The sequence below is a fragment of the Ailuropoda melanoleuca genome, chromosome 10, assembly GCF_002007445.2.
Source record: "Ailuropoda melanoleuca isolate Jingjing chromosome 10, ASM200744v2, whole genome shotgun sequence".
Taxonomy (NCBI): domain Eukaryota; kingdom Metazoa; phylum Chordata; class Mammalia; order Carnivora; family Ursidae; genus Ailuropoda; species Ailuropoda melanoleuca.
In genome coordinates, this window is record NC_048227.1 from 106,687,375 (window position 1) to 106,712,070 (window position 24,696).

At 42.7% G+C, this 24,696-nt stretch overlaps 1 protein-coding gene across 1 annotated transcript in view; it reads right to left on the bottom strand.

The window, feature by feature from the left end:
• The window catches only part of PDE10A (phosphodiesterase 10A), a 301,507-nt gene that overhangs the window by 38,501 nt on the left and 238,310 nt on the right, over positions 1–24,696 (bottom strand). The window contains exons 12-16 of the mRNA XM_034670799.1: positions 22,273–22,459; positions 15,673–15,815; positions 12,844–12,927; positions 11,133–11,283; positions 6,718–6,873 (exon numbers count right to left, since the gene is read on the bottom strand). Coding sequence (XP_034526690.1) covers positions 6,718–6,873; positions 11,133–11,283; positions 12,844–12,927; positions 15,673–15,815; positions 22,273–22,459 — 721 coding nt within the window. The remainder of the gene's footprint in view (positions 1–6,717; positions 6,874–11,132; positions 11,284–12,843; positions 12,928–15,672; positions 15,816–22,272; positions 22,460–24,696) is intronic.

A 24,696-nucleotide genomic window follows, 5' to 3' on the forward strand; every position in this document is an offset into this window, starting at 1 on the left:
CTTCATAAAGGAAAGTTGTAACCAGAACCCTTTTACTGCCTCCTGCAATATTCTGCAAGAGCAAAGGAACAGATGAATACCGAAACAGAATCCCTTCAAGAGGATCAAGTATGTATTTTTTAGCACTTTGCTCCTACCAAAGGAAAAAAAAATAAGGGAGATACAGCAACCAAACACAGCAGATAAATAGCTTAAAATCTTTTAAAAGCTCCAATTTCACATTAGTTAACATTAAAACCTCATAGTATAATACTTTTATATACCAACTGGTGAGTTTATTATAGTTAATGTCCCAGGTTATAGTGGCTGAAGTTTATGTCAATTCAAGGCAGTTCATCCCATTTTGTATCAATCAGGCATAAAATAAGCCGCATTTTATATCAGGAAATGTTCCTAAAATCCAGAGATGGCTGACCTGCATACAGCCCCAGGCCTGGGACAGCACTCTTGGGCTCTGTCGCAGGTGCTCAGAGCAGCAGAGGTCTGGGAGCTACTGGAGAACACTGCGATGCTGGGATCAGCCCAGCGCTGGATGTGCTGGAAGCCCCCCACGACCCACTCCCTGGGTGGGTGATCTCTCGGGCCGTCCAGCTCTCAAACACGGTGAGCCCGCGGACCCTCAGCTGTCTACTGCACTGCTGGGGCGCTTCTGCCTCTGTCCTCCCCATACGATGAAGAACGTATGCCTTTGCTGACCTGGCAGATATTGTCTGTGCCATGTTTCACTGTGTGTAAGGGTGTTCGTAGGACAGTAGCTACTCTGCCCACGGCCCCAAAAAATGTGAGTTCATCTGTGAGGGGTTCACAGCTTAGTGGGAGAGAAGCGAATAAGCACACAATAAAACGGATGGAGCGGTCTCCGTGACAGAGTGAAGTGAAGGGCTCCAGAAGAGCACGGGCAGAGCCATGGATTCTGCAGGACAAGGAGGGGCCGCAAGAGACCACATGTGTTCAGTGGGAGCCACACAATTTCAGTATGGCTCAAGCACATTGTCTGCATGGAAAAATGATGACACCGTGACAGAGTTCATCAAAGGCCTTGTGTCAGAACAGAAATGATCACTGGAAGGTAACAAGGAGGGTCATGAGACATGAGACCTGTTTTTAGACAATCACTCCAGCAACAACGTGGGATGCGGGGAGGTTAGAACCGAAGCGGAAAGACACACTGATCCATCCATCTTTTCTTAGCAAGCTTTTAAAATATTATTATTAATCATAAATAATTCTTTCCAAAGCCCCATGCTGCTTAGCTCTATGAATGAGATTCTTGAGGAAGGCTTTGGAGCTCAGATTTCAATTGCTGCCTGCCAGCTAGCCCAAGCTTCCCGGGTGGGTGTAAGTCACCACCACAGGAAGCCACAGGCATGGGCTGAATCATTCAGGGGATCTGAGATGACAAAAGTCAGTTGCATCGAGCATTCACAACAGCAATGGCTTGGTATTTATTTAATACTTAATCGCCTTCTGCATCAAACCACAGGCTAGGAAGCATGGTAGCACTGTAATTAAGAACTCAGGGTTTGGAGTCAAACAATTCTAGTTTTTAATCCTGTTCTACCACTTACTAGCTGTATGACAATGGACAAGTTACTTAACCTCTTGATGCACATTACTCTTATTCGTAAAATGGAAATAAACTGATACCTATCTCATAGAATATTATAAAAATGAATGTGTTACTATGTGCAAAATTCTTAAGTTTCTGATTTATTAATAGTATTAACTCATAAGTACTACAATATTTATAATGAGTACCTAATAAATGATGAAATGATTACTATGATGATGGTGGTGACGAAGAGGCCAAAATCTACCAGTATAACTTCTGCAGCCGGAGCTAAGAGACAGAAAGGAAAATCAAACAAACAAATAACACATATATGCCCAGAAAGAAATATGGTAGCCAAAGACCACCTCTATCCATTCAGAATACATCTGCAGAAAAGGACAGGTTTAACCTAGAAGAAGTAATGAAAATGTCATAGGATCCCAAAATGTTGGGTANATGTCATAGGATCCCAGAATGTTGGGTATAAAGACAATTCTCTTAACAGCTAAACATATTTCAAAAGCACCACTCAATTCAAGATTAATGGAATATTGAAAAAATTTTCTTAATAACAAAAAAGATTATTCCTAATTGGTCTCTTTTTTAAAATTCTGACGTGTGAGCACTTAACATGGGACATTCACAGAAGGTAAAATACAGAAAAAGGGTGGCTTCAATAGTTAAAAGTAATCACTGACACCTCATCAGGAAAGAGAATAAGTAGATTTAATATTCCAACACTAATGGTTCTACCACAATTACTAAAATATGTGGGTAAGCTGTGGGTAAGCAAACAAAGCTTCCCTGCTTCCCTGGGTGTCACTGTCCACATAAATTGTCTCCTTACTTGAAGGCATTCCACTTTTTGTTTCAGTACCAAGCCACCCTTTGTCCTAAGGAGACTCACTGACTCACTCTCCCTTAAATAAAACTCGGCGGTTTTCAGTCTCCGAACTTTGCACTCACTGTTTTGCGTCCCCGGAACTCTCTTGCATCCACATTCCACACCTTCACCATGACCGCTGCCAGCCATGTCAGGAGACCCAGTGATGGGTGGGCAGGGACAGGGATGGGGTGCAGTGACTGTCCTCATTGGGCTTATAAGCTGAGCTCGCCAACAGAAAATTTCAATGCAATGTGAAAAAAACTAAGATACATGTCTGTTTGCGGGCTCAGGGGCCATGTAAAGGGGCACGTGGCTGTGCTCCAGCTGTGTGNATTGGGCTTATAAGCTGAGCTCGCCAACAGAAAATTTCAATGCAATGTGAAAAAAACTAAGATACATGTCTGCGGGCTCAGGGGCCATGTAAAGGGGCACGTGGCTGTGCTCCAGCTGTGTGGGGGAAGTCATGGGATAATTCCACTGGAGGAGGTAACACCTAAGCTGAGCCTTGAAGATAAGTAGTTGGCCAAAAAGGCAGTGGGAGAATTACAAGTAGGAAGGATACAGGCAATGACACAGAAGTAAGAAATAATCTGCAATGAAGAACTACAGTAGACACAACAGTCCTAGAACACCCATAGGCCATTCAGTATAGACCTGAATATCAGTTTAGAAATGGAATTTATTCAGGTGCCTGGGTGGCTCAGTCGGTGAAGCAGCTGCCTTCGACTCAGGTCATGATCCCAGGGTCCTGGGATGGAGCCCTGCATCGGGCTCCCTGCTCAGTGGGGAGTCTGCTTCTCCCTCTGCCTGTCGANCATGATCCCAGGGTCCTGGGATGGAGCCCTGCATCGGGCTCCCTGCTCAGTGGGGAGCCTGCTTCTCCCTCTGCCTGCTGTTCCCCCTGCTTGTGCTTTCCCTCTCTCTCTTGAATAAATAAAATCTTAAAAAAAAAAAAAGAAATGGAATTTATTCTTGACACCACAGGACCCACAGATGACTTTTAACAGGAGAATAACATGCTCAGATGTGTGTTTGGAAGACGGACTTGAGAGAGGCAAGCTTGGAGAAACAGTGGTTAATGAGGGAAAAAAGGTAGCTAACAGATGATGAAGGCTGAATGCGGGCTGTCAAAGAAGCAAAGTCACTGAGGTATCCATGTGATATAACCATATATTGCTGTCTCTTATTTTAGTGACCGGAAGTTGGAATTTTTACTATTACTCTAGACTATCACCTTAAATTGGTCAAGTCTGGAGTTGTCTTCATAATGGCAGGCCCTGGCACCCGGATGTGGGGTGGGGGTGGGGCATAATGACTCCAAGGTCATCCCCGTGTGGTGGTTGGGAGATGGAGGCCACTGCCAGGAGATGTACAATAACAGGCACAATTTTGGTGACACCGAATGCTGAGTTCAGGTGTTTGGAAACGGAAGTCCCCCTGTGCCCGAAGGCTGAGACACAGGTGTGAGAGCCATAGCCGATGGTGACCAGGAGGACTCCAGGGAGCAGCCTGGTGGAGCACTAAGACAAGGAGCATGATGGCAGGGGTTGGTCTCTGCTGTTACTACACCCCCTGAGCCTAAAGTGGGTGTTGGCAGCTGGGAGGAGCTCAAGAAATGTTTGCTATTAAAATGAAATTCAAGGGGCAGTTAGAAATGGATCTGAGAAGTATCATGAGCATAAATGTCAAATCAACAGAGAGTACAGAAATTTCCAGAAAAAGGAGGAAACCTTTCCTGAATGCTCCTGCCCACGGTGATGGGCCATCTGTTTATGATCCTGATACATTTCTCCCTGTCCCAACTCACACAGGAGGCTTTAGGTCAGCTCAGCAAAGGAATTTTGTTTTGTTTTGTTTTGTTTTGTTTTTAAAGATTTTATTTTATTTATTTATTTGACAGAGAGAGAGACAGCCAGCGAGAGAGGGAACACAGCAGGGGAGTGGGAGAGGAAGAAGCAGGCTCCCAGCAGAAGAGCCCGATGTGGGACTCGATCCCGGAACGCCGGGATCACGCCCTGAGCGGAAGGCAGACACTTAACGACTGCGCTACCCAGGTGCCCCAGGAATTTGGTTTTTAAATGGTGGGTTTTTCTCCTGGATCTATGGCAATACCCAGTGCTTCTTTCTGGCTTCTCGTTCTTGGGATCTTGAGGAAGACTGTAAGCACGCTGAGTAACTGATCTTCTCTAGAAACGGAGAACAGATGTGCCCCTTCTACGGCCACCTCACTGACTGAAACCCCATCTCCAGTACTTGGAATCTAATAATTCTTTGACACCTTCTTGCCAAGAGCTTGCCTGAGCTGAATTTGATGCGCTGGGGGCTGCCTTCTATGTTCTGATCATTCTAGGAACACTGCGCTGTGTCATATGGAGCCCCCACATTGCTGAGGGCTTGCTCAAAATGAGACAGACCATTCTGAACCCCCATTGTTGATGGCAGCAAATGGGGCAAGTCTCCCAGCACTGGGGGGTCCAGGCCTCTCCACCCTTACATGGTTGGGATCACTGCTATGTCACAGGGTTTAATTTTTTATTCTACCCACCAGCAGTGTACTTTGTGCAATCACTATTTCAAAACGAATCCTATTATATTTAAAATAGGCTTTCCAAAGAAACCTTATAAAGGCTATTACAATTATTTGCAGATTACATTTCTAAACTATTGTCATAGTCAAATGTATGAATTAGGACATGGGATGTTAATGCAGTGAGTCTGAATTATCTCTAAATGAAGGCATCCTGATATCATTTCTGGCATTTACCCTTCTTCCTATACAAATAGCCTCGTATCATGAGTAAGATCAGAGTACATACAAAAACTGTCATGAAGTTCTATGTCTGTCATTTACAGAGAGCGCATTTCTTTTTTTTTTTTTAAAGATTTTATTTATTTATTCGACAGAGATAGAGACAGCCAGTGAGAGAGGGAACACAAGCAGGGGGAGTGGGAGAGGAAGAAGCAGGCTCATAGCGGAGGAGCCTGATGTGTGGCTCGATCCCATAACGCCGGGATCACGCCCTGAGCCGAAGGCAGACGCTTAACCGCTGTGCCACCCAGGCGCCCCAGAGAGCGCATTTCTATACACACGCACAGGTACGTATGTACCCACAGACAACTTTTATCCCGCTTAAATTACTCGGTATGTTTGTATCTACCTACCCATACATACACATATCATTTTAAAAATAAAGAAAGGATTGGTGCCATGGGAACAAAGGAGTGTGATTTCCTACTGCTTTCAGGGACCAGCTGCAAACACGTGGAGTAATCCGTTACCCACCGGATATGGCTTACAAGTGCCTGAAGGAGCCCCTCTCTGAAAGCCCTCCAAGTTACCAGCAGGTAGTCGAATGACACATCAGTGAGGTCATCACTTACCCTCGCGGTCCTGAGGAAACAGGAGCCATTCGGGTACATTCTGCCGGGTTTGGAAAAGGCCTGGGCACGTAATACTACCTACGGACCCCTGGGACGACGAGCAAGGCCCGTGAGGAGCAGCTGAAGGGAGAGATCCGAAGCCCAGGTGCTCGGGGGGAGGCCCGGGCGGCACAAGGGCGGGAGACTACAGCAGGCAGCAAACAGCCCCCGCTCTGCAGCTCGCCCCCGCCAGTCCGGCCGGAGCTGCCGCTGGGCTTCACTGCGCAGCCCTGCGGAGCCCAACCGGAAGACCTAAGGGGGTTTCTCTTCCTACGCTGGCGCTGACAATGAGAGGAGAACCCAGAGTCCACTCCTCTGAAGTCGAACACGTTAAGAAATTGTCTAGGAGGGAATCAAACCATCATCAGGTAGTAGCTACCTTGTGAAGGTGAATTTGAGGACGAACGTTTAAAGTGAAGACATAGCATATGTGTCAGACGGTGAAGTGAGGTCTGCCCGTGTCTAGATCAAGCACCAAGAACATCTTAAAAGAAATAAAATACGAAATAGAACACACACAAGAAAACTAAAAGGACTTTAGTGCACTTAAAACCTTGATTTGCCTAACTCTCAAGATTTATTGTTTAATACGTTTGGGTTTAAGAATATGGTAATCCATATAAATACACGAAAGACTTTGCCTTGAAGATCAGGTACTTACAAATCAAAGCAAAATATATATATATTAAAATCTTCACCAAGGAGTCATCATTAAAAAACCCCACGACTATCTAATGATGACTACACACGCAATGTTCTACAATAGAACGCAGCCGCTCTTGTCAGGAAGTCACACCAACATCTCTCGTTTACGTATAAACCCTTGGAGCCTCTCCGGGGCGGGGAGCGGGGGGCTCACCTGGAGGATGGACACGGTCTGAGAGAAGTGATGCTGCTCCATGGTCGAAGTGGAGTAGAGAGCTGCCAGAGGGTGATCGAACTTCTGCAGGTAGCTATTACTGAAGCCCCTGTGGTCCAGGTCATGACACAGACACGCGATTAGCAGTCCTTTGCGCTTCAAAAAAATAACACAGTGCACAGATGTTCAAAACAAAGAAATGGGTATGAAGAGAGTCACAGCTTATCACTCCTACCATAAGGATAGGCTCCTGCCATTGCAACAGCCCACATCCTTAGGGATTGTTGAAATTCCAGGTATCTACCTTCTTTTTTAACCTCTTTCTTTGTTTTTCTGTTTATGAACTTGACAATCCAATTATTCTTGAGTTTTCTGGCTCAACTCTGGGGAAAAGTGTAGGTGGTATCAAATTAATGCAAATGTTCCCAAGAATTACAGATAAAACAAATCTGCACAAGAAGAGGACAGTTTCAGTCCTTCATTCAAAAATCATTCAATGTTCGGGGCGCCTGGGTGGCACAGTGGTTAAGCATCTGCCTTCGGCTCAGGGCGTGATCCCGGCATTGTGGGATCGAGCCTCACATCGGGCTCCTCCGTTGGGAGCCTGCTTCTTTCTCTCCCACTCCCCCTGCTTGTGTTCCCTCTCTCGCTGGCTGTCTCTATCTCTGTCAAATAAATAAATAAAATCTTTAAAAAAAAAAATCATTCAATGTTAAATTTCCAATGCTCTTGCTTCTATAGATAAATAAAGACTGCAGCAGGTAGGTCATATAGCTGTGACAAAACGGCAAATTGTACAGAGAAAGAGAAAAAGCAGAGCAGGCGGCAGCAGGTGAAGTGTTCAAGCAAAGAGGGCCACAGAGAGTCCACGTGAGCAGACCGGAAGGTGAAGGAGAGAAGCCGAGGAGGCTGGGGGCAGGGGGGAGGAGAGAGGCAGCACTAGCCCCTGCAGGTGAGCCTGTCCCAACTGGCAGGGGATCAGAGGGTGGCGGGGGCTGTGGGTCGAGGACGGGTCACAATGGCAGGACTACAACAGGGTTTTAGCAGAGCAGTAATATCATCTAAGTTACATTTTTAAACAAGATTATCACGCACCCAATTGTACTGAGAACAGACTCCAGGAGGGAAGAGAGAGTGGTGAGGAGGCTTTTCCAGTAATTCAGGCAAAAGCTTAGACCAGAGGCAGCCCTGGGGGCTCAGAAGACATGATTAAATCTGGCTGAGTTTTACAGGCAGGGTCAACAGGATTTTCTGACAGTCTGGGTATGAGCCAAAGGGAGACCAAGGAAGGGAGGGAAGGGAAGACAGGAGTCAAGCATGGCTGCAAGGTGTTTCACCTTGGAAAATGTAGGACTGTCATCAACTGAGATGGGGACAGTTGTAGGTGAAAGAGGTTGAAGGAAAGGGGTCAAGAGTTCAGTTTTAGATTGAGGGTTCAGGGGAGATCCTGAGCTGATGGTTGTCTATTTTAGCCTAACCTTCTTGGGGGGGGGCAGGTCTCAGCTGAAGAAAAAGAGGTGTCTGTGTATATGGCATTTTGGGCCACAAGACTGAGCCCACCAAAGTTGTTGTTTGAGGTCGGAGGAGGCCAAAGGTCTGAGCCCTCAAGTATTCCAACTTTTAGAAGTCTGAGGGAAGAGGAACAGCAACCCCCCCCCCAACAACAACCCCCAAACCTGTGTGACCAGAAGAAACCAACAGTGTTGGGTGTCCTGGAGCCACGTGGAGACAGTGACTAAAAGAGCTGAAATGCAAGCACTGACCCTCAGTGGGCAAGGTGCAGGGCACTGGCGACCCGGCCCAGGGCATTTTTGGGAGGTGGGAGAGGAGACTGATCCAAGTTGGTTGCAGAGAAAAAGAGAGGAGAGGAATTGGAGCCAGCCAGTACGGCAGCTCTTCCTTGGGTTTGTGGCAAGGGAGGGCTGAGAAGTCAGGAGAGAGCTGAGTGGAGAGGCAGATCAAGGGGGTGTGTTATGATGGAGGGAACAACAGGAACATCCATGCAGCAAGACATTCCAGCAGAGAACACGCTGATGGAGGAGAGGGAGGGGAGAACTGCTAGGGCAGGTCCTCTGAGGGGTGGAGGCAGTGCACAAGGTCAGGTGAGAGGTCAGCTCTTGGGGGGAGCCTGGTGAATGTTCTAGTGAGTGTGTGAGGGCAGAGCCCACAGAGGGAGATGCTGACAGGCAGGACGGGGTCTGCAGAAACCTCACAAGTTTAACTGGATGCTGTGCCTGGAACCTTTCTGATCCTCACTGAGCAGAATTCGTTTCTCCTGCAAACCTACTGGGCAGGGAGGCCTCCTAGGCCACCAGCAACCTGTCAGCTGCTGGTGTTTGCACGGAAACTGTCCTGCAGGCTCGGTGGTCCGAGGATAACTGAATTAGCTACGTTCTGAGCATTCTTTTGGTTTTGGGTTGTTCCCATATTTTCTGCTGTTGTGTTAGCCACGACGAATCTGGTAAGAAATTTCAAGGTTTTAAAATCTTGCACAATCGGTAAAAGCTATTATGTACATATCTTTCCAATCTTTTTTACCTATTTTATTTTTATTGACATGATGTTCAATTGTTTTATTAAAAGTATGCCAGAATCAAGCATGTGAAAATAATTTATGATGTGAAGAATTATCTTGGTTAATATACCCCTTTAGCAAGATCAAATGATAATTTTTTTTCAAAAAAATAATTTTATTCATTTATTTGAAAGAGAGAGAGAGACAGAGAGAGCACGAGTGGGGGGTGCGGCGACAGAGGGAGAGGAAGGACCAGTTTCCCTGCTGAGCAGGGAGTCCAACATGGGGCTGGAGCCCAGGACCCTGGGACCATGACCTGAGCCGAAGACAGATGCTTAACCGACTGAGCCACCCAGGTGCCCCTCAAGTGATAATTTCTAATAGCTCTCTCAGATATTAAATATCCTGTTTAAAAAATTTATTTTAAATTTTTACACATATTATTTTGGGATTTTTTTTTTTAAAGATTTTATTTTTTATAGCCAGTGAGAGAGGGAACACAGCAGGGGAGAGGGAGAGGAAGAAGCAGGCTCCCAGCGGAGGAGCCCGATGTGGCACTCGATCCCAGAACGCCAGGATCACGCCCTGAGCTGAAGGCAGTCGCCTTAACGACTGCGCTACCCAGGCGCCCCAATTTTGGGATTATTTTTAGCCAAAAGGACCTGAGTTTTTGTGAAAACACCATGATATAATTCTAAAGATGACTTAGGAACTTAAATGAGAGTTAATTTGTAGCCGCAAAATTTTCTCACTTATCTTAAAATTTTCCATTTTTGAATGTATATTTCAATGTAATTTGAAAGTATGATTTCCCTAGCTGTCAAAGTCACACGCTATCCTATAGCAAATAAGACAATGAAATTGCTTTCTTAAAAGGAACTAAATGGAAAAAATGCTGAATGTCTCAAAAATATGGGATTCAATGGAATGGAAAATCAGAATAATTTATATGAAAAAAGAACACATTTCATCTTTTTTTGCTAATAAATAAGAAGTTGTTAGGCTAACTAAGCCCTACCAAGAGACTATTCATAAAAGAAGGAAAAATTTCGACTTTTTAAAATAGTACTTTTGTTTTTCCTACAATGCACCTTCCGAGTTTCCTGCCCAAATTGTGAATTTGGTCTGACAGGATGGAAGAGGCCCAAGACTGGCCCTGAGGAGCGCTGGGTTCTAGTGCGAACACGCCCTTAAGAGAAGCACAGCTTCCTCATCTCGGCGATGAGGAAGCCCCTTCTCTGCACACTCAACATGTCCTCTGAAGCGGTATACCAGATGTAGGGAGGAGAAGAGGGGGGTTTCACGTCGGCTTTTTGGGAGGCATCGCTGGGACCATGTGGGGGAGAGGACACGCTTGGCGGTGGGCATCACTGAGTGCTGGGCCGGACACGGTGGGCCCAAATCTCTGAGTGTGTTACCAGCTCTGGGCACGTCAAGTCGGAGAAGTCAGGGAAGCTTCAGAGCCCACTTGCTCATGGGACAAGAGATCAAATACACGTATATGTCTTAACTGTACTTAACGATTCAATGCTGTGGGTTCTCAAATCAGTAGGATATGTCTACATTACCCAGGGCACAGAGCAAGGAGAAAAGTAGATTTTGTTCACCTAACAAAGACATTCAGAAGGCACAAGTTTTCACAGGGAAAAGAGACTATTAAACTAGTGTTTCCTTGAGGAATATTTTGGTGAAGTTGGGATTTCTGTATCGACGTCTCTTACACAGAATGATACGACAAATACACGGGCACAGCAACTTTAAACATGTGCTTCTACTAAATGTCTCACCTGTCCTGGAATCACACGTCACGTATCTGTATCGGGAAGGTGCTGTAGACACAGGGCATTTCAATCCACTCAGCTTATTTGAAATGGACAAAAAAAAGTGCGTGCACACCCACCTCAAGGTCGGTGAAGAGCCCGTGGTTGTTCTGGAGAATGGCGTACATGCAGTGTGCCACAGTGACGGCGTGTTTCCAGTTGTGATAAGGAACCCGCCGATAGTTTTTCTTCACAGACATAATGAAACGACACAACTTTTCAAGATCAAAGCTGTGTGGAAAAGAACGTGTTATGACAGAAACTGGTAAAGTCTCCAAATGTTCTAGCTGGCGCTCTGGTCTAAACGCATACGTCTGTACCCACATACACGTGCGCAGTGACGGAGTCCTGCAGTGCTGGGCCCCACCCACTGCCCTTCTATTCCTCTAGCCCGTGCAGAGAGGAAGGCTCTCGGAGCTTCAGATCTGAGGTGCTAACTGGCTTCCCAGGGGGCACACAACACAATCAGCATGCGGTTGCCCGTCACTCATTCCATCACTGTCCGCACCTTTCAAGCATTCCCCACATCCCACCACGCTCAACAGACAACAACACTTCATCACCCTGTTCAAGGGTGTTTTGAGCTCAGATTTTCCCAAAAGCACACTGAGATTCACGGGCTGCAGATACGTATACCACAAGAATTTCCTGGATGACTGACTATCCTTTCAAAATGGATCCGAAGTACTGTGACACACTCAAATTATGAAGTGGCAAATGGCCACACCACAATCCTGACACGTATGTAAAACAGCAGGACACGTCTGTACTCCGCAACATTGACACTATGTTTTATTTTTATATTATCCTGTATTTCCACTCATTTAAGGCCCCAGCAACTCTCTCAGGGAACTTAGGCTGCTAAAACAAAAGTACATCAGTATAAAACAGGGCTCTTTGAAATACCAAGGAGATGAGAGTTCACAGAACTTCTAAAGATATCTTTTTTTCTCCCACTGAAAATTTTCAAATGTCCTTGAAATATAAGGTATATCATTTTAAGAGTTCCAACTGGTCAAACTCTTAACTGAGATCTAGGAAATAAGTGGAATTAATCATCCCATGTACATCCTTTCAAAGGAGCAATTTATAAAAGTCACCGATAGAAGTAAGAGAAGACACAGAATTCAACAGCAAATGAGCGACAATTTAGTTCCAGAGCAACTAAGAGCCTCTATAAGCCACTTAATGATTCAATGAGTGAAAAAGGGAAAAAGAAAATTATTCCTTGCATTTTCAGTATGTGTGCTGAAGCTGTAAAATGTTCAGTGGAAAGTCCTGAGAGGCCCCTAGGGCAGGCCACAGGAGAAGGGAAGGCCCAGGGGAAGGGAGCTTCAGTGGAGCCACTAGTAGGAGGCCATTTCCTTCACACCTGTCCTAACAGATACACAATGTAGGCTGAAAGCTGATGCTAAATTCAACGCATGTTTTCCAAAATGCACTTTCAGACGGTATGTAATTATGTGGAGCAGTAAGCCCTGCCTCTTTCTATTACACAGCCTAAGGTAATTTCCACCTATGTTTTTCCCATCACCTGGTAGACACATGGTTGTTTGCCAAGGGACAGCCACCCTGGCAAAGAGCTCGGCAGGCTGGAAGGGAAATCCAAGAAGGCTATCAATCTGTCCAATAATCTCAGCCTTTTTTTATTTAAAAATTTTGAAAAATTATTTATATATGGCATATTTCCAGATAATTATCAAACAAGAAAGTGACAAGGCATTTAGGCAGGGGGAGGAAGAGGTCATCTCACTCAACAGCTTCAGAAGGAACTTTTTAGGTCATTCATACCAGGATGTCCCACAGGACCGATGGACCATGTACACAAAAATTCCAGGCCACATGTTTTCAAAAGGACCAATGTCAAAGTGGAATCTGAAATGAAAAGAACACAAGGTTGAATAGTAAATACAATTAGGACAAACATCAAAACAAAGTAATTAAACTTTTTGTTGATTAAGACACTAAAAAAACACTGGGAGTTCAGCCATCCCTTTCCCTGTCTTCTCAGTCACATCTTTGTTGTATTTAAATGTTTCCAGGAGGAAATTCCACACATTCCCTTAGGAACTTAGCCCAATATTTAAGCCATTGCTTAATTTTCCATTAAACAATCTGTAAAAAATGATGTTGTGGCTGTTATCAGAGCAATGAAAGGGTACAAAATAATTTTATTATGAATACTACACGTTTTACACAACTCATAGATGGGGTGGGGAGACAGAATTTTTTTTAGAGTTGAAAATTATTCTATCTACTATTTAAGTCCAGAGGAAAAACTTCAAAAATACAATCATCCAAAGTTATTACCTATTCTTCATTTGCTAATTTAATTACTAACATTTAACCCAAATAAACACAGTGGTAAAATATTAAAAGAAACCATGTTCCAGGGCGCCTGGGTGGCTCAGTCAGTGAAGTGTCTGCCTTCAACTGGGGTCATGATCCCAGGGTCCCAGGATCGAGCCCCGCACTGGGCCCTCTGCTTGGCACGGGAGCCTGCTTCTCCCTCCTGTCCCACTCCCCCTCCTTGTGTGCTCTCACACACTCTCTCTCTCTCCTCTCTGTCAAATAAATAATAAAATCTTAAGAAAGAAAGAAAGAAAGAAAGAAAGAAAGAAAGAAAGAAAGAAAGAAAGAAGAAAAGAAAAGAAAAGAAAGAAAGAAAGCATGTTTCTCTAGTCATACTTCTGACACCAAATGTGTGAGTTTCCACGCCAAGCAATTCTCCAACCCTCTGCAGACACCAACTGATGCCCTACCGTTCAATTTACTTCTGACACTACCTGCAGCCAGTGCAGACCACACAGGTTAAGGGCTCTGTCCCATGAGATGCTCCCCCTGCCCCCCAATTTTATTTTATTTTTTATTTATTTATTTTATTTTTTTTAAAGATTTTATTTATTTATTTGACAGAGATAGAGACAGCCAGCGAGAGAGAACACAAGCAGGGGGAGTGGGAGAGGAAGAAGCAGGCTCATAGCAGAGGAGCCTGATGTGGGGCTCGATCCCATAACGCCGGGATCACGCCCTGAGCCGAAGGCAGACGCTTAACCGCTGTGCCACCCAGGCGCCCCCCTGCCCCCCAATTTTAGATGCCAATAGCAAGTCCTGGCCACCCATGCTTCTGACCCTCGGCTATAAATCACAGGTTTCCACAAAGCCCACCTCAGGGTTTATGATGCACTGGAATAGCTTACAGAACTCCAGACACACTTTACTCACTACTGCCAATTTATTATTAGGGCTACAACTCAAGAGGCAAATGCAGGAGATGCAGAGGGCAAGCCATGTGGGAAGAAGGGTGAAGGAGCTTTAATGCCTCTGTAGGGCAACCACTCACCCAGCAGTGAATGTGCTCACCAACCTAAAAGCTCTCTGAACCCCTTGTTTAGGGTTTTTGGAGGTTCCACTGCATAGGAACATTTGATTAAATCACTGGTCACTGGTGATTAACTCAACCCCCAGCCCCTGTCCCCTCCCAGGAGGTCTGAGGGTGGCTGAAAATTACAACCCCCAAACCACACAGTTGGTTCCTTGGGCAACCAGCCCCCATTCTCCTATAGTCCTTCAATAGCATAACTCAAGTGTGGTTGAAAGAGGTTTGTGGTGAATGAGAAAAGACACCTCCATCACTCCAATCACTCAGGAAATTCAAGGGTTTTAGGAGCTGTGAGCCAGAAACTAGTTACAAAGACCAAATATTTATATTTCTTATTATATCACAATATGTACTATCTATAAACAATTTGAAGATAAACTGAAGCAAATAAAAAGTCTTAAGCGCTTATTTGAGCAAAAATCCATTTGAATAGGGCAGTAACAAAGCATTAGTGTTTAGGAGAGCTCTGCTGAAGGAGAGAGCCTTGCACAGACAGGGGGCAAGGGCACAGATGGGCAATCACTGACCGACGGAGGCTTCCAGGCTGGCTGGCTGGCTGTGCCCGCCCGGCTCTAGTGCTTCCGTGACATAACCCTGGGGCATTCAGCCTCAGGTTTTGGTTTGCTCACGGCGGCTGCTCCAGCATCAGAGTCGCCTCTGTCTGACTGCCTCCTTGGTTAATTATTACTTCCAATTATACGGCAAATATCAGCTCTGGGTTATTCCTGCAGAGCTGTGGTATGGAGTTAAATAGTGTTGGCTCGAACTTATAATGAACATGCAACCATCACAGGTCCCACCACCAAGAACTCACGTATACGAGCATGGGATTTGAAAACAAAGTATGAAAGCTGCACTCATTATTACTAAATTCTAAAATTCAGTCTGTAAATTTAAGATTACATGGAAACAAAAACTTTCAGATCTCGGATATTCAAAGCCACTTTTAGCATTAAGTGCCATATCCATGCTGTAAAGTAGGCAGAAGACTAACAAGGAAAGCTAACATTTAACTCATTTCAAAATGGTGTTGAGATTTTTTTTCGGATGACAGAGAGATGTGGCCTTCCCGTCCATGACCTCTCAGGGGATGTGGCGTCACCTGGGAAGGGACAATGGCAACAATGGAACCGCACATGTGATATGGTGCTTGTAATTCTACTTCTGTACCCATGTCACTTAGGCTGAATCAAATGAAAAATCTGTTCCTGGAGAGACAGACAGGACAAGATCCTCACAATTCGATTTCCTTGCAGAGGCGCACGGGGAGGTTGAATTGCATGAGGCCCTGCCACTCCTCCGCCGTACAAATGCTATGGTAGGACAGCTTCTCCATCGTCACCCGGTAAATGCACTCAGAATGACGGATTCTGTGATACATCTGGAAGGCAAATCCAAAAAACAAAACATAAAATGAAATGAGTGTTTAAAGTAGTTATGTCACGAAGAATCAGAACTAGAACTGAAAGCACTGCTCGGACCCATTAACTACTAGTACTATGATTTCCATATACGCCGAGGATGTCCACACATGTGCCTTTGAAGACACAAAATACGTAAGTTAAAAAAAAATTGTATCTCCATTTAAAAAGACTTATTGACTTCTGCACCCAGACTCTGTCTCTGGATCATGAGATTCCTTGGTATTTATCCACTAGTCCCTTCTTCTTAGACCCCCAACCTCCAGAACCATAAGAAATCAGTGTCTGCTGTTTCTAGGCCACGCGGTCTGTGGCACCCTGTTCCCACAGCCCAAACACATGGAGAGAGACTCCATCAGTCAGGAGTTAAGTTTTTTCTGTCTCCTTTTAAAAATATTATCTTAATTCTTGGTGATGTCAGAGTCCTTTAGTCCACAGAGTCTCAGCAATGCTTGACCATGAAGTCCTTTATCAGTAAAAGAACTTTTGAAGCATGCCCAATAAATGTACAGTCCTTTAGCAATTACATGCAAGTGCACTGTGCGAATACACTGCTTATATTAACATAGAAACAGAAAAAGATAAAAATACGAAGTACTTTTAATATTTTCTTACTGAGCAAGATTCTTTATTCTTATTAGACAATTACCTATTTTATAATGAAAGCACTAATTAAAAGTATGTTATCAACTGTCAAGTTTTTTCTTTAATAATTTGTGAGATGGCAATGTTAAGGTCTGGGTTCAGTTTGATTTATTTCAATACTTAGAGATTCTCAGTTACACTATTTGAGAAAAGATATGACAAAAAGTATGTGGATCCAAACGGAATAAAGGACTGGCTATTCCTAAACATCACGCTTATAGTTTTGTTCCCTAGCCACTAATATTTTTGGCTTAAATTCACATAACTTTTCATTTCCCCTGATGCCAATCAGTTAATCCTGCAAATGAATTAGCTGCATCTTCATATATTATCCACCAGGTTCAAAACCAATGAAACTTACTGAAACTCTTCATGAGGAAGATTTTAGTAAGTTAAAAGCTGTTCTACAAAGTCGAGTCATAAAAAAACATTCCTTTTTAAAGGAAGAAAGAGGTAAAAGGGAATAAAGAACAGAAAACAACAAGATGGTGGATTTATACTTAAACATAGAATGTGACAGTAGAAATATCCTGGTTAAAAAAGCAAAGATTGCCAGACTGAATAATAAAAAAGCAAGATCCAGCTTCTGCTGTTTATAAGAATCCTACTTTAAAAATAAAGACCCAAATAAGGTAAAATGATGGAAAAGGACATACCATTTAACACCAGTCAAAAGAAAACTGGAGTGGCTTCCTACCAGATAAAGTAGATTTTAAAGCAAAGACTATTACCAGGGATAAAGAAGGATTATTTCAAATGATAAAGGGGTGCATATGTCAAGAGGACATAAAGTTCCTAAACATCAGTTGGTTTTCAACAGGTGTGCAGAGGCAAGATGGTGGAGAAAGGATAGCAAATGTAACAGTGTTGGACCAACTGGAAACTCACATGCAAATAAACAAACGCATGATGACCCTTACCTTGAGCCACATGCAAAAATTTACTCACAATGGATCACAGACCTAAACGTAAAACCTAAACTTCTAGAAGAAAACATAGGAGAAAATCTTTGAACCTCAGGTTAGGCAAACATATATTTGATACAATGCTAACAGCATGATCATAAAAAGAAAAAAAACTAATAAATTGGACTTCTTCAAGATTAATAACTGCTCTTAGAAAGAAGCCATTAAGAAAATGACAAGACAAACACTGGGAGCAAATATTTGCAAATAACTTCTCTGATAAATGTCTCATATCTAGAATATACGAAGAACTATCAAAACTCAGTAAGAAAACAATTGCAAACAAAAATGAGCAATTTGAGAAGACACTTTACCAAAGACGACACAGAGACGGCAAACGCAGGGGAACTGGAACACACACAGGGATGCTGGGAATGCACAGGATTCAGTCACTTTGCAAAACAGTTTGGCAGTTTTCTAAACATCCCCCTAGCACCTGACCCAGCCACTCCATGTCTAGTTATTTACTCTGTGGAAATGAAAGCATACACCATACAAAGACTTGTCCACAGATGCTCACTGCAGCTTTATTGGTAATAGCCAAAACCTAGAAATAGCTCAAATGCCCATCACCAGGTGACTAAATAGTTTATAGTATATCCATTTGAGGGAATATACAATAATAAAAGGGAATGAGCTATTTACACATGCGATGCTAGGGATGAATGTCAAATAACTGCGCTGAGTGAAAGAACCCAGACAGAAAGGAACACAGATTTTATGATTCCATTTATATAAAACTATTCTAGAAAATGCAAAGTAATTTATTATGGTGATGAAAAGCAGATCAGTGGTTCCCTCAAACTGGGAGGTAAAGATGAGGAGGGTCAGGAGGGGGGTTTTGAGGGGCACCCAGGAACCCGTGACACGGGGGATGCATCGTGTCTCGATGGCAGTGAGGGTTTCCTGGGCTGTGTGTACATGCACCTGTCAAACTGTACACTCTAGACACATGCAGTGGACCACGTATTTATAAACCTCAGCAAAGCTGCTTAGACATGTTCTGCTCCCAGTCTCTCAAAGGCCTGTGATGATGTGTATATGGGAATCACATGACAACGTGACAGCGACAAGGAGAATACTTGCAGACATCTGTTTTCCACGTGCTCTCTTCACAGGGCGAGTTTATTTGGAAAAGCAGCTGTTTTCTTATTCAGTGTGAATGTCACTTGTGATTCCAAAATCAGATTAAACACTGTTTATTTGAATATATCTTCCAAATAATGAAATATTGACTGTACTTTGTCATCAGAAAAGACTGGCACACTTGGAATATTTACCTTTTTTGTGAAAGATGAAATGTGTAACAATATATGAATTCAACAACTATTCCGAGTACTTTGTCACAAGCAGCAAATGCGTGGGCAGCACAATGGAAACAGAAGCCCATTTCAAAGCTACCTTCGTAACTGTGAATTGTGTGGGCCAACTGGTACACAATCCCTCTTCTCATATAGTTGAAGAACAACCTGGATCAGGTTAAAAATGTCAAGACGGAATTCCTGTTAACTTATTCATGACTTTTCAGGGGTGTTATTTTTCTTGTTTAAATTTGCGTTTTGTTTGGTACAAACATTTAATCTAGTTTGCATCCAGGTTCTGTGATGTGACACTCAGCAGTTTAGAAGAGCTTCGGACCCATGGAGTCAGCTCCTCTAATGACTGAGTTAACTCAAGAGTGTCTACACTGACAGTGAGGCATTCTTCAAGGGACACACGGAGACCTAGATGGATTTTAAGAGGACCGATTTCTACCTCCTTAACTTTCACACATACTCGGACCTAAAAAACGACTTTTGTCCCCCTCCCATTTCAACATAAACCCTTCCTCAAATTGCTCTAAAACAAAAACCTCTTGAAACAAAGGGAAATATAAAATATGGTATCAATGAGGTTTAACAGTGGATTCTAAAGTCTTGATAAAATACTGAAGGTGATGAAGCTAACCCTTCAGCTGACAGCTCATTTAAAATAACCTTTGATGACAGTTATCAGTACTTTTGGCATCTTAGCTCAGGCGGAGTTTGAATTAAGAGAAATTGTTATAATAAAATTCTTTCGGCTATTTACTCATTAATGAAAGCAATTTTTAGGGCTTCCTCAAAAATTACTCCATGAGTAGGAATAACATTGTTGCTGACAGTGGTAATCCAATTCCTCAATGTCAAAGAACAAAGTTCCAAAGATGGAAAGGAGATGGCCAGAAGGAGTTCAGTGGTGTGAGACAGGGGGTGTCAGTATATATCTCCAGGAGAGAGAGAAAAGAATGATGGCAGAGGCTTACAGACAAACTTTCTGACAAAATAGTGAAAAAAAGAGGGAAAGCACTTCAGAGGAGAAACCTGGCAGACACCACCTTAACCAAGTGATGAAGCTAACGTCACCAGTGAAAGGATGTGTGCCTGCTAACGGGACATGATGGGACACATCATTCCGCCATATTCCTGTCAAAAATTATAACCTCAATATAATCATGTGGAAATACCAGACAAGTCGAAATTAAGAAGCATTCTACAAAACAACTGGTCTATACAGTTCAAAAATACTCAGGTCATGCAAGGCAAAGGGTAAGGAATGGCTCCAAATTAAAGGACACTAAAGAACTTCTCAGTTTAGCTAACAGTACCTGGTACCTGTTCGGGGCCGAATGATGTTCCCCAAAATTCGTATGTTGAAACCTTAAAGCCCCAGTACCTCAGAATGTGACATATCTGGATATAGGGCCTTTAAGGAAGTAATTAAGGTAAAATGAGGTCAACAGGGTGGGCCCACATTGAATATGACAAGTGTCCTTACAAGAAAAGGAGATTAGGACGCAGACAGGCACAGAGGGAAAACAATATGAAGACACAGGGAGCCGAAGGCCATCTACAGACCAAGGAGAGAGGCCTCAGAAGAAACCAAACCTACTGACATCTTGGACTTCGGGTTGCCAGAACTGTGGCAAAATAGCTTTCTGTTCTTCAAGCCATCCAGTCTGGAGTGCTGCTTATGGCAGCCCTCACACACTAATACAGTATCGATGTGAATTTCTGGACGCTTAAATACTGCAGCGGAGAATAAGATGATGTACCTGTCTTTAGAAAACACAAGCTGAAGTGTTTAGGGTTATGAGACATCTTGTCTAAACCTACTCTCAAGCGGATCAGAGGAATATGACATGTATGAATGAGACAGGGAGAGAGAAGAAAGAAAGAATATCAAAATAAAAATGGTAACTTATCAATACTGGGGAGCATGGGGAAAGCTATAAGGGAATCTTCGTATTACTTTTGCAACTTTGCTTTCTGTCTGAACTTATTTCAAAATGGAGAGTGTAAAAAACTTACACTAAACTTAGTTTCATTCTAAAGTAGGTAAAACACATGCACAGGTATATTAACCGTTTTTATTTTAAGCCACAGACATCTCGTTAGGACATAATAATTTCCAATAATTTGTATTTTTTATTTTTGATAATTACTCATCAAAATTTCCTAACATGGTTGCTTTGACCACATGTATCCTAATAATGACATATAATATACCACCACAAGCCAAAATTAGTTTTTAACACTTATTATATATGCTTTAGATTATCTTAATTAATAAAACACATTTAAGAATAAAATACATTAGGTCAAACTTTTGTGGGGTAATAGAAATACACATTCTGAGAGAGAAAAGAGCCTGCTGCTGTGTTCTTAGATGGACTGTCCTCAAGGGCTCTCAAGCTGCTTCGGTAGTTAGATTCCACTGGACACACTTAAAACTCGATGAAAATCAATATTCAGGATATATCTGAAGTTACGTTCTCTGCAACTTTTAAACTAAACAAATGTAAGCTGTCAATATTTTTATTTATGAGCGAGAAACAAAGGTACGGAAAATGTTTGAAGGAGAAAGTATGTGACAGCTGCATAAAGTAACAAGAAAGGTGTGCGTGTGAGGGCACGCCGTGACACAGCGGCGGGGGGTTCCTCAGAGCAGCACCAGCCCAGCTGTGCACCGTTACCCCCAGCCATCAGAGCATTATTTTCTGCCACTTTTGTTCTGATCCTCTCTCAGCTGTTTCCATTAGCTACGTGGTTGCTCCTACGTAACTGGAGGTCCTGTTTCCAAAAAGGCCGTTTTCCTACATTAGGAAGGTGTTAACTCCCACTTATGTTGGTTTAGCTTTAAAAAAAGGTGAATAAAATTTTCCCTGAGTTCAGAATACCAGTAATATCACTACAGGATTACTAGAGTTTATAGAATACTAGATGTTTTACTCAACTATCTGAAAGTGCGGCTTCATAAGACAGAGGAACTTCACGTATTAGGCGGTGACCAGGGCAGACGTGCCGCAAGTCCAGCGAGCGGACACCTAGAGCGCGTCCGACCCGCGTGCTGAGCGGCTGCCTCGCTTGGGCTCACCCGTGAGGCCGTCCTGGGCGGTGTTCACGCAGCAGTCACTGCTCCTTTTGTACAAGACTCTCAAACACACTGATATGACAAACAAGGGTTTAGGTCACGTTTTCCTTACTCATTCCAGCAGACACCATGAGACACAAACCTTCTGTTCCAACATTTTACCTTTATATTAACCTCATTCTTCTTTTTAACAAATTCCCACCTTGAAACAAATGCTAATATATTAGAAGGTATTTTTCCCCCAAGCATTTTAAGACATTTCCTAAAATATGTACCACCAGGAATCACTATTTCTGGTGTATGAAGGAAATATCGAAAACAAACAAACAAAACCCACCCTTTCAACTACTTTATTTAAAAAGTTTCAAAGCTGATATTGAGTATTAAAAAAGATATTTAAAAAAGCATCACTTACATTGGCACAGTGTAAGGCGAGAGCACAAAAGACGGCGAACATTTTGAAGTTGTTTTCGTCCGTTTTCGAGAAGGCACTGCCGCTTATTTTGTTCACCATCTGCACCACCCCGATCACGCTGCCTCGGCTCACGATGGGCATGCACAGGATATTCCGGGTGGTGTAGCCCGTGTACAAGTCCACTTCTCTGTGGCCACGTGCAGGACACAACAGCAACACACACACACACACACAGAAGAAAATAAACTATACATTCTACCAGGAATCTCAACTTAGTTTTGGCATTTACATGCTTCTATTACAAATAACTGTAATGGAACTGCTGAGCTTCTAAATTCAAGGACAATGTGACATTTGAAAGTGTTTTATTAAAATTTCTTCAAAAATATTCTAACTAATTTGTTCTTTTATTTGCAAGAGTTTTTCAGAACAGTCTCTTGGAGGCTTTCAGCTTCTCATTCGGGTTTTATGTATCCACAGCATTATTAAGTAAACAGACAAACTGGATGCAGAGGAAAAATATAATAAATTTGATAAAGTAACATGTTCCTTTGAACTTGGTCATATGTTATCAGAGATGTAACTTGTTAATAAACACATTTAACAGGAGTTATCACTTTGGGAATTTAGAGCAGGGGTCAGCACAGGACAGCCTCTGGGCCAAACCAGCCCTCTCCTGTTTTGTAAACAGTTTTAATGGAATACAAGGGCACCATGCTTGAATTGACTGTCGCCACCCTATGACACAGCGAGGACTTGTGACAGAGACGTTATGGCCCCAAATACTTATTATCTGATCCTTAATAAAAAATTGTGCTGACTCCTGATTTAGAGAAAATATTTTTTGCAAATAGGACTCAGTTCCATAGCCACAACTATGTACCTAAAGGCAGTTAGTGAGACGGTGGTCATTTCTGCCTGGTCTTGAAGTGTTTCGAGACCATCCATCCTGTAGCAGGTATCAGCGGGTCAGCCCTTTCCACTGTAGAGTGGATTCTGGGGTATGCACAGACCGCATTTTATTTATCCACTCACCAGTTAATAGATATTATTGTTTTGTTAACAGCCAGTTTTTGGCAACTGTCAATAATGCTGTTTTGAAGATCTGCATACAGATTTTTGTGTGGACAGATGTTTTTCTTGATACCAGGAGTGGGGCTGAGTATAGTAAGTATATGCTTAGCTTTACAAGAAACTGGGCAACCCTGTTTTCCAAAGCAGTTGTACCATCACACACTTCCATCAGCGAGTGTGTCAGTCCAAGTTTCTCCACATCCTTGCCAACACTTGCTAATGCCACTTTTTGTTTTTTTAAAATTTATTTATATGTTTGGGGAGTGGGGAGCAGCAGAGGGAGTGGGACAGAATCCCAAGCAGACTTCACACTCAATGAGAAGCCTGACGTAGGGCTTGATCCTACGACCCTGAGCCACCCAGGCGCCCTGCTAATGCCACTTTTTAAAAACTGTATCCATTCAAATTATTGTGTAGTGAGATCTCATTGTCAACTTTCTGTCTCCCCCCACATCAAACATCTGTTTGTGTGTTTAATGGCCATTCATGTATCTTCTTCTGTGAAATGTCTGCTAAAATTTTGGGTCCTATTTATTAAATTAGGTTATCTTATTATGTTAGAAGAGTTGTTTACATCTTCTGGATCCAAGTATTTTGTCAGATACATGTTTTGCAAATATTTTCTCACAATCTGTTGCTTGCCTTTTCATGTTCTTAAAAGTTGACCCATAAAATTTTTACATTAGAGTTTTAAATGATATATAAATAGTTTAAATATTTAAGCACTAAAATAACAAGTTTGTTTTTTGGGAAAAGAAACCTGAGACTTTCTGCATACTCTTAATTTACTGATAAGGTGTATCACTGGGGTATCACTGTGTTTACATACAAGCTGCACATATTTGACACTAATCAAATTTCTGGAAAAACTTCTTATTGTCTATGCTATTTAACTGCATCTTAAAGTAAACCAAATGTTTGAATTAATGGAACAGTACTGTCACAATATCTGAACTACTACTCCCTACCAGTCACAGCATCAGTCTTGAGACTTTCAATTTCTAGAGATTTATTAAGATCAGATTATATAATTCGGTTTCTAGTTCTCCAAAGAAACTCAAAACAAAACAAAAAATCTTTATAAGCCATCTAATATCCAACTTTAATAATATCCAGTAAAAGCAGCAACTTCATGTCAGATAAAGTTGCCAAATCTCTTATGAGTATTTTCTCTAATCTTATCAAAACAAAAACAAAAACAAACAAAACAAAAAGCACCCTAGGCATTATTGTACCATTTTAAAGATGAGGAGACAGAAGCTCAGCGAGGCTAAGTAACTCACTCCAGGTCACTCTAGGGCTAACAAATGACAGAACTGGAATTCACAAGTAGGTACTTTCATCAGTAGG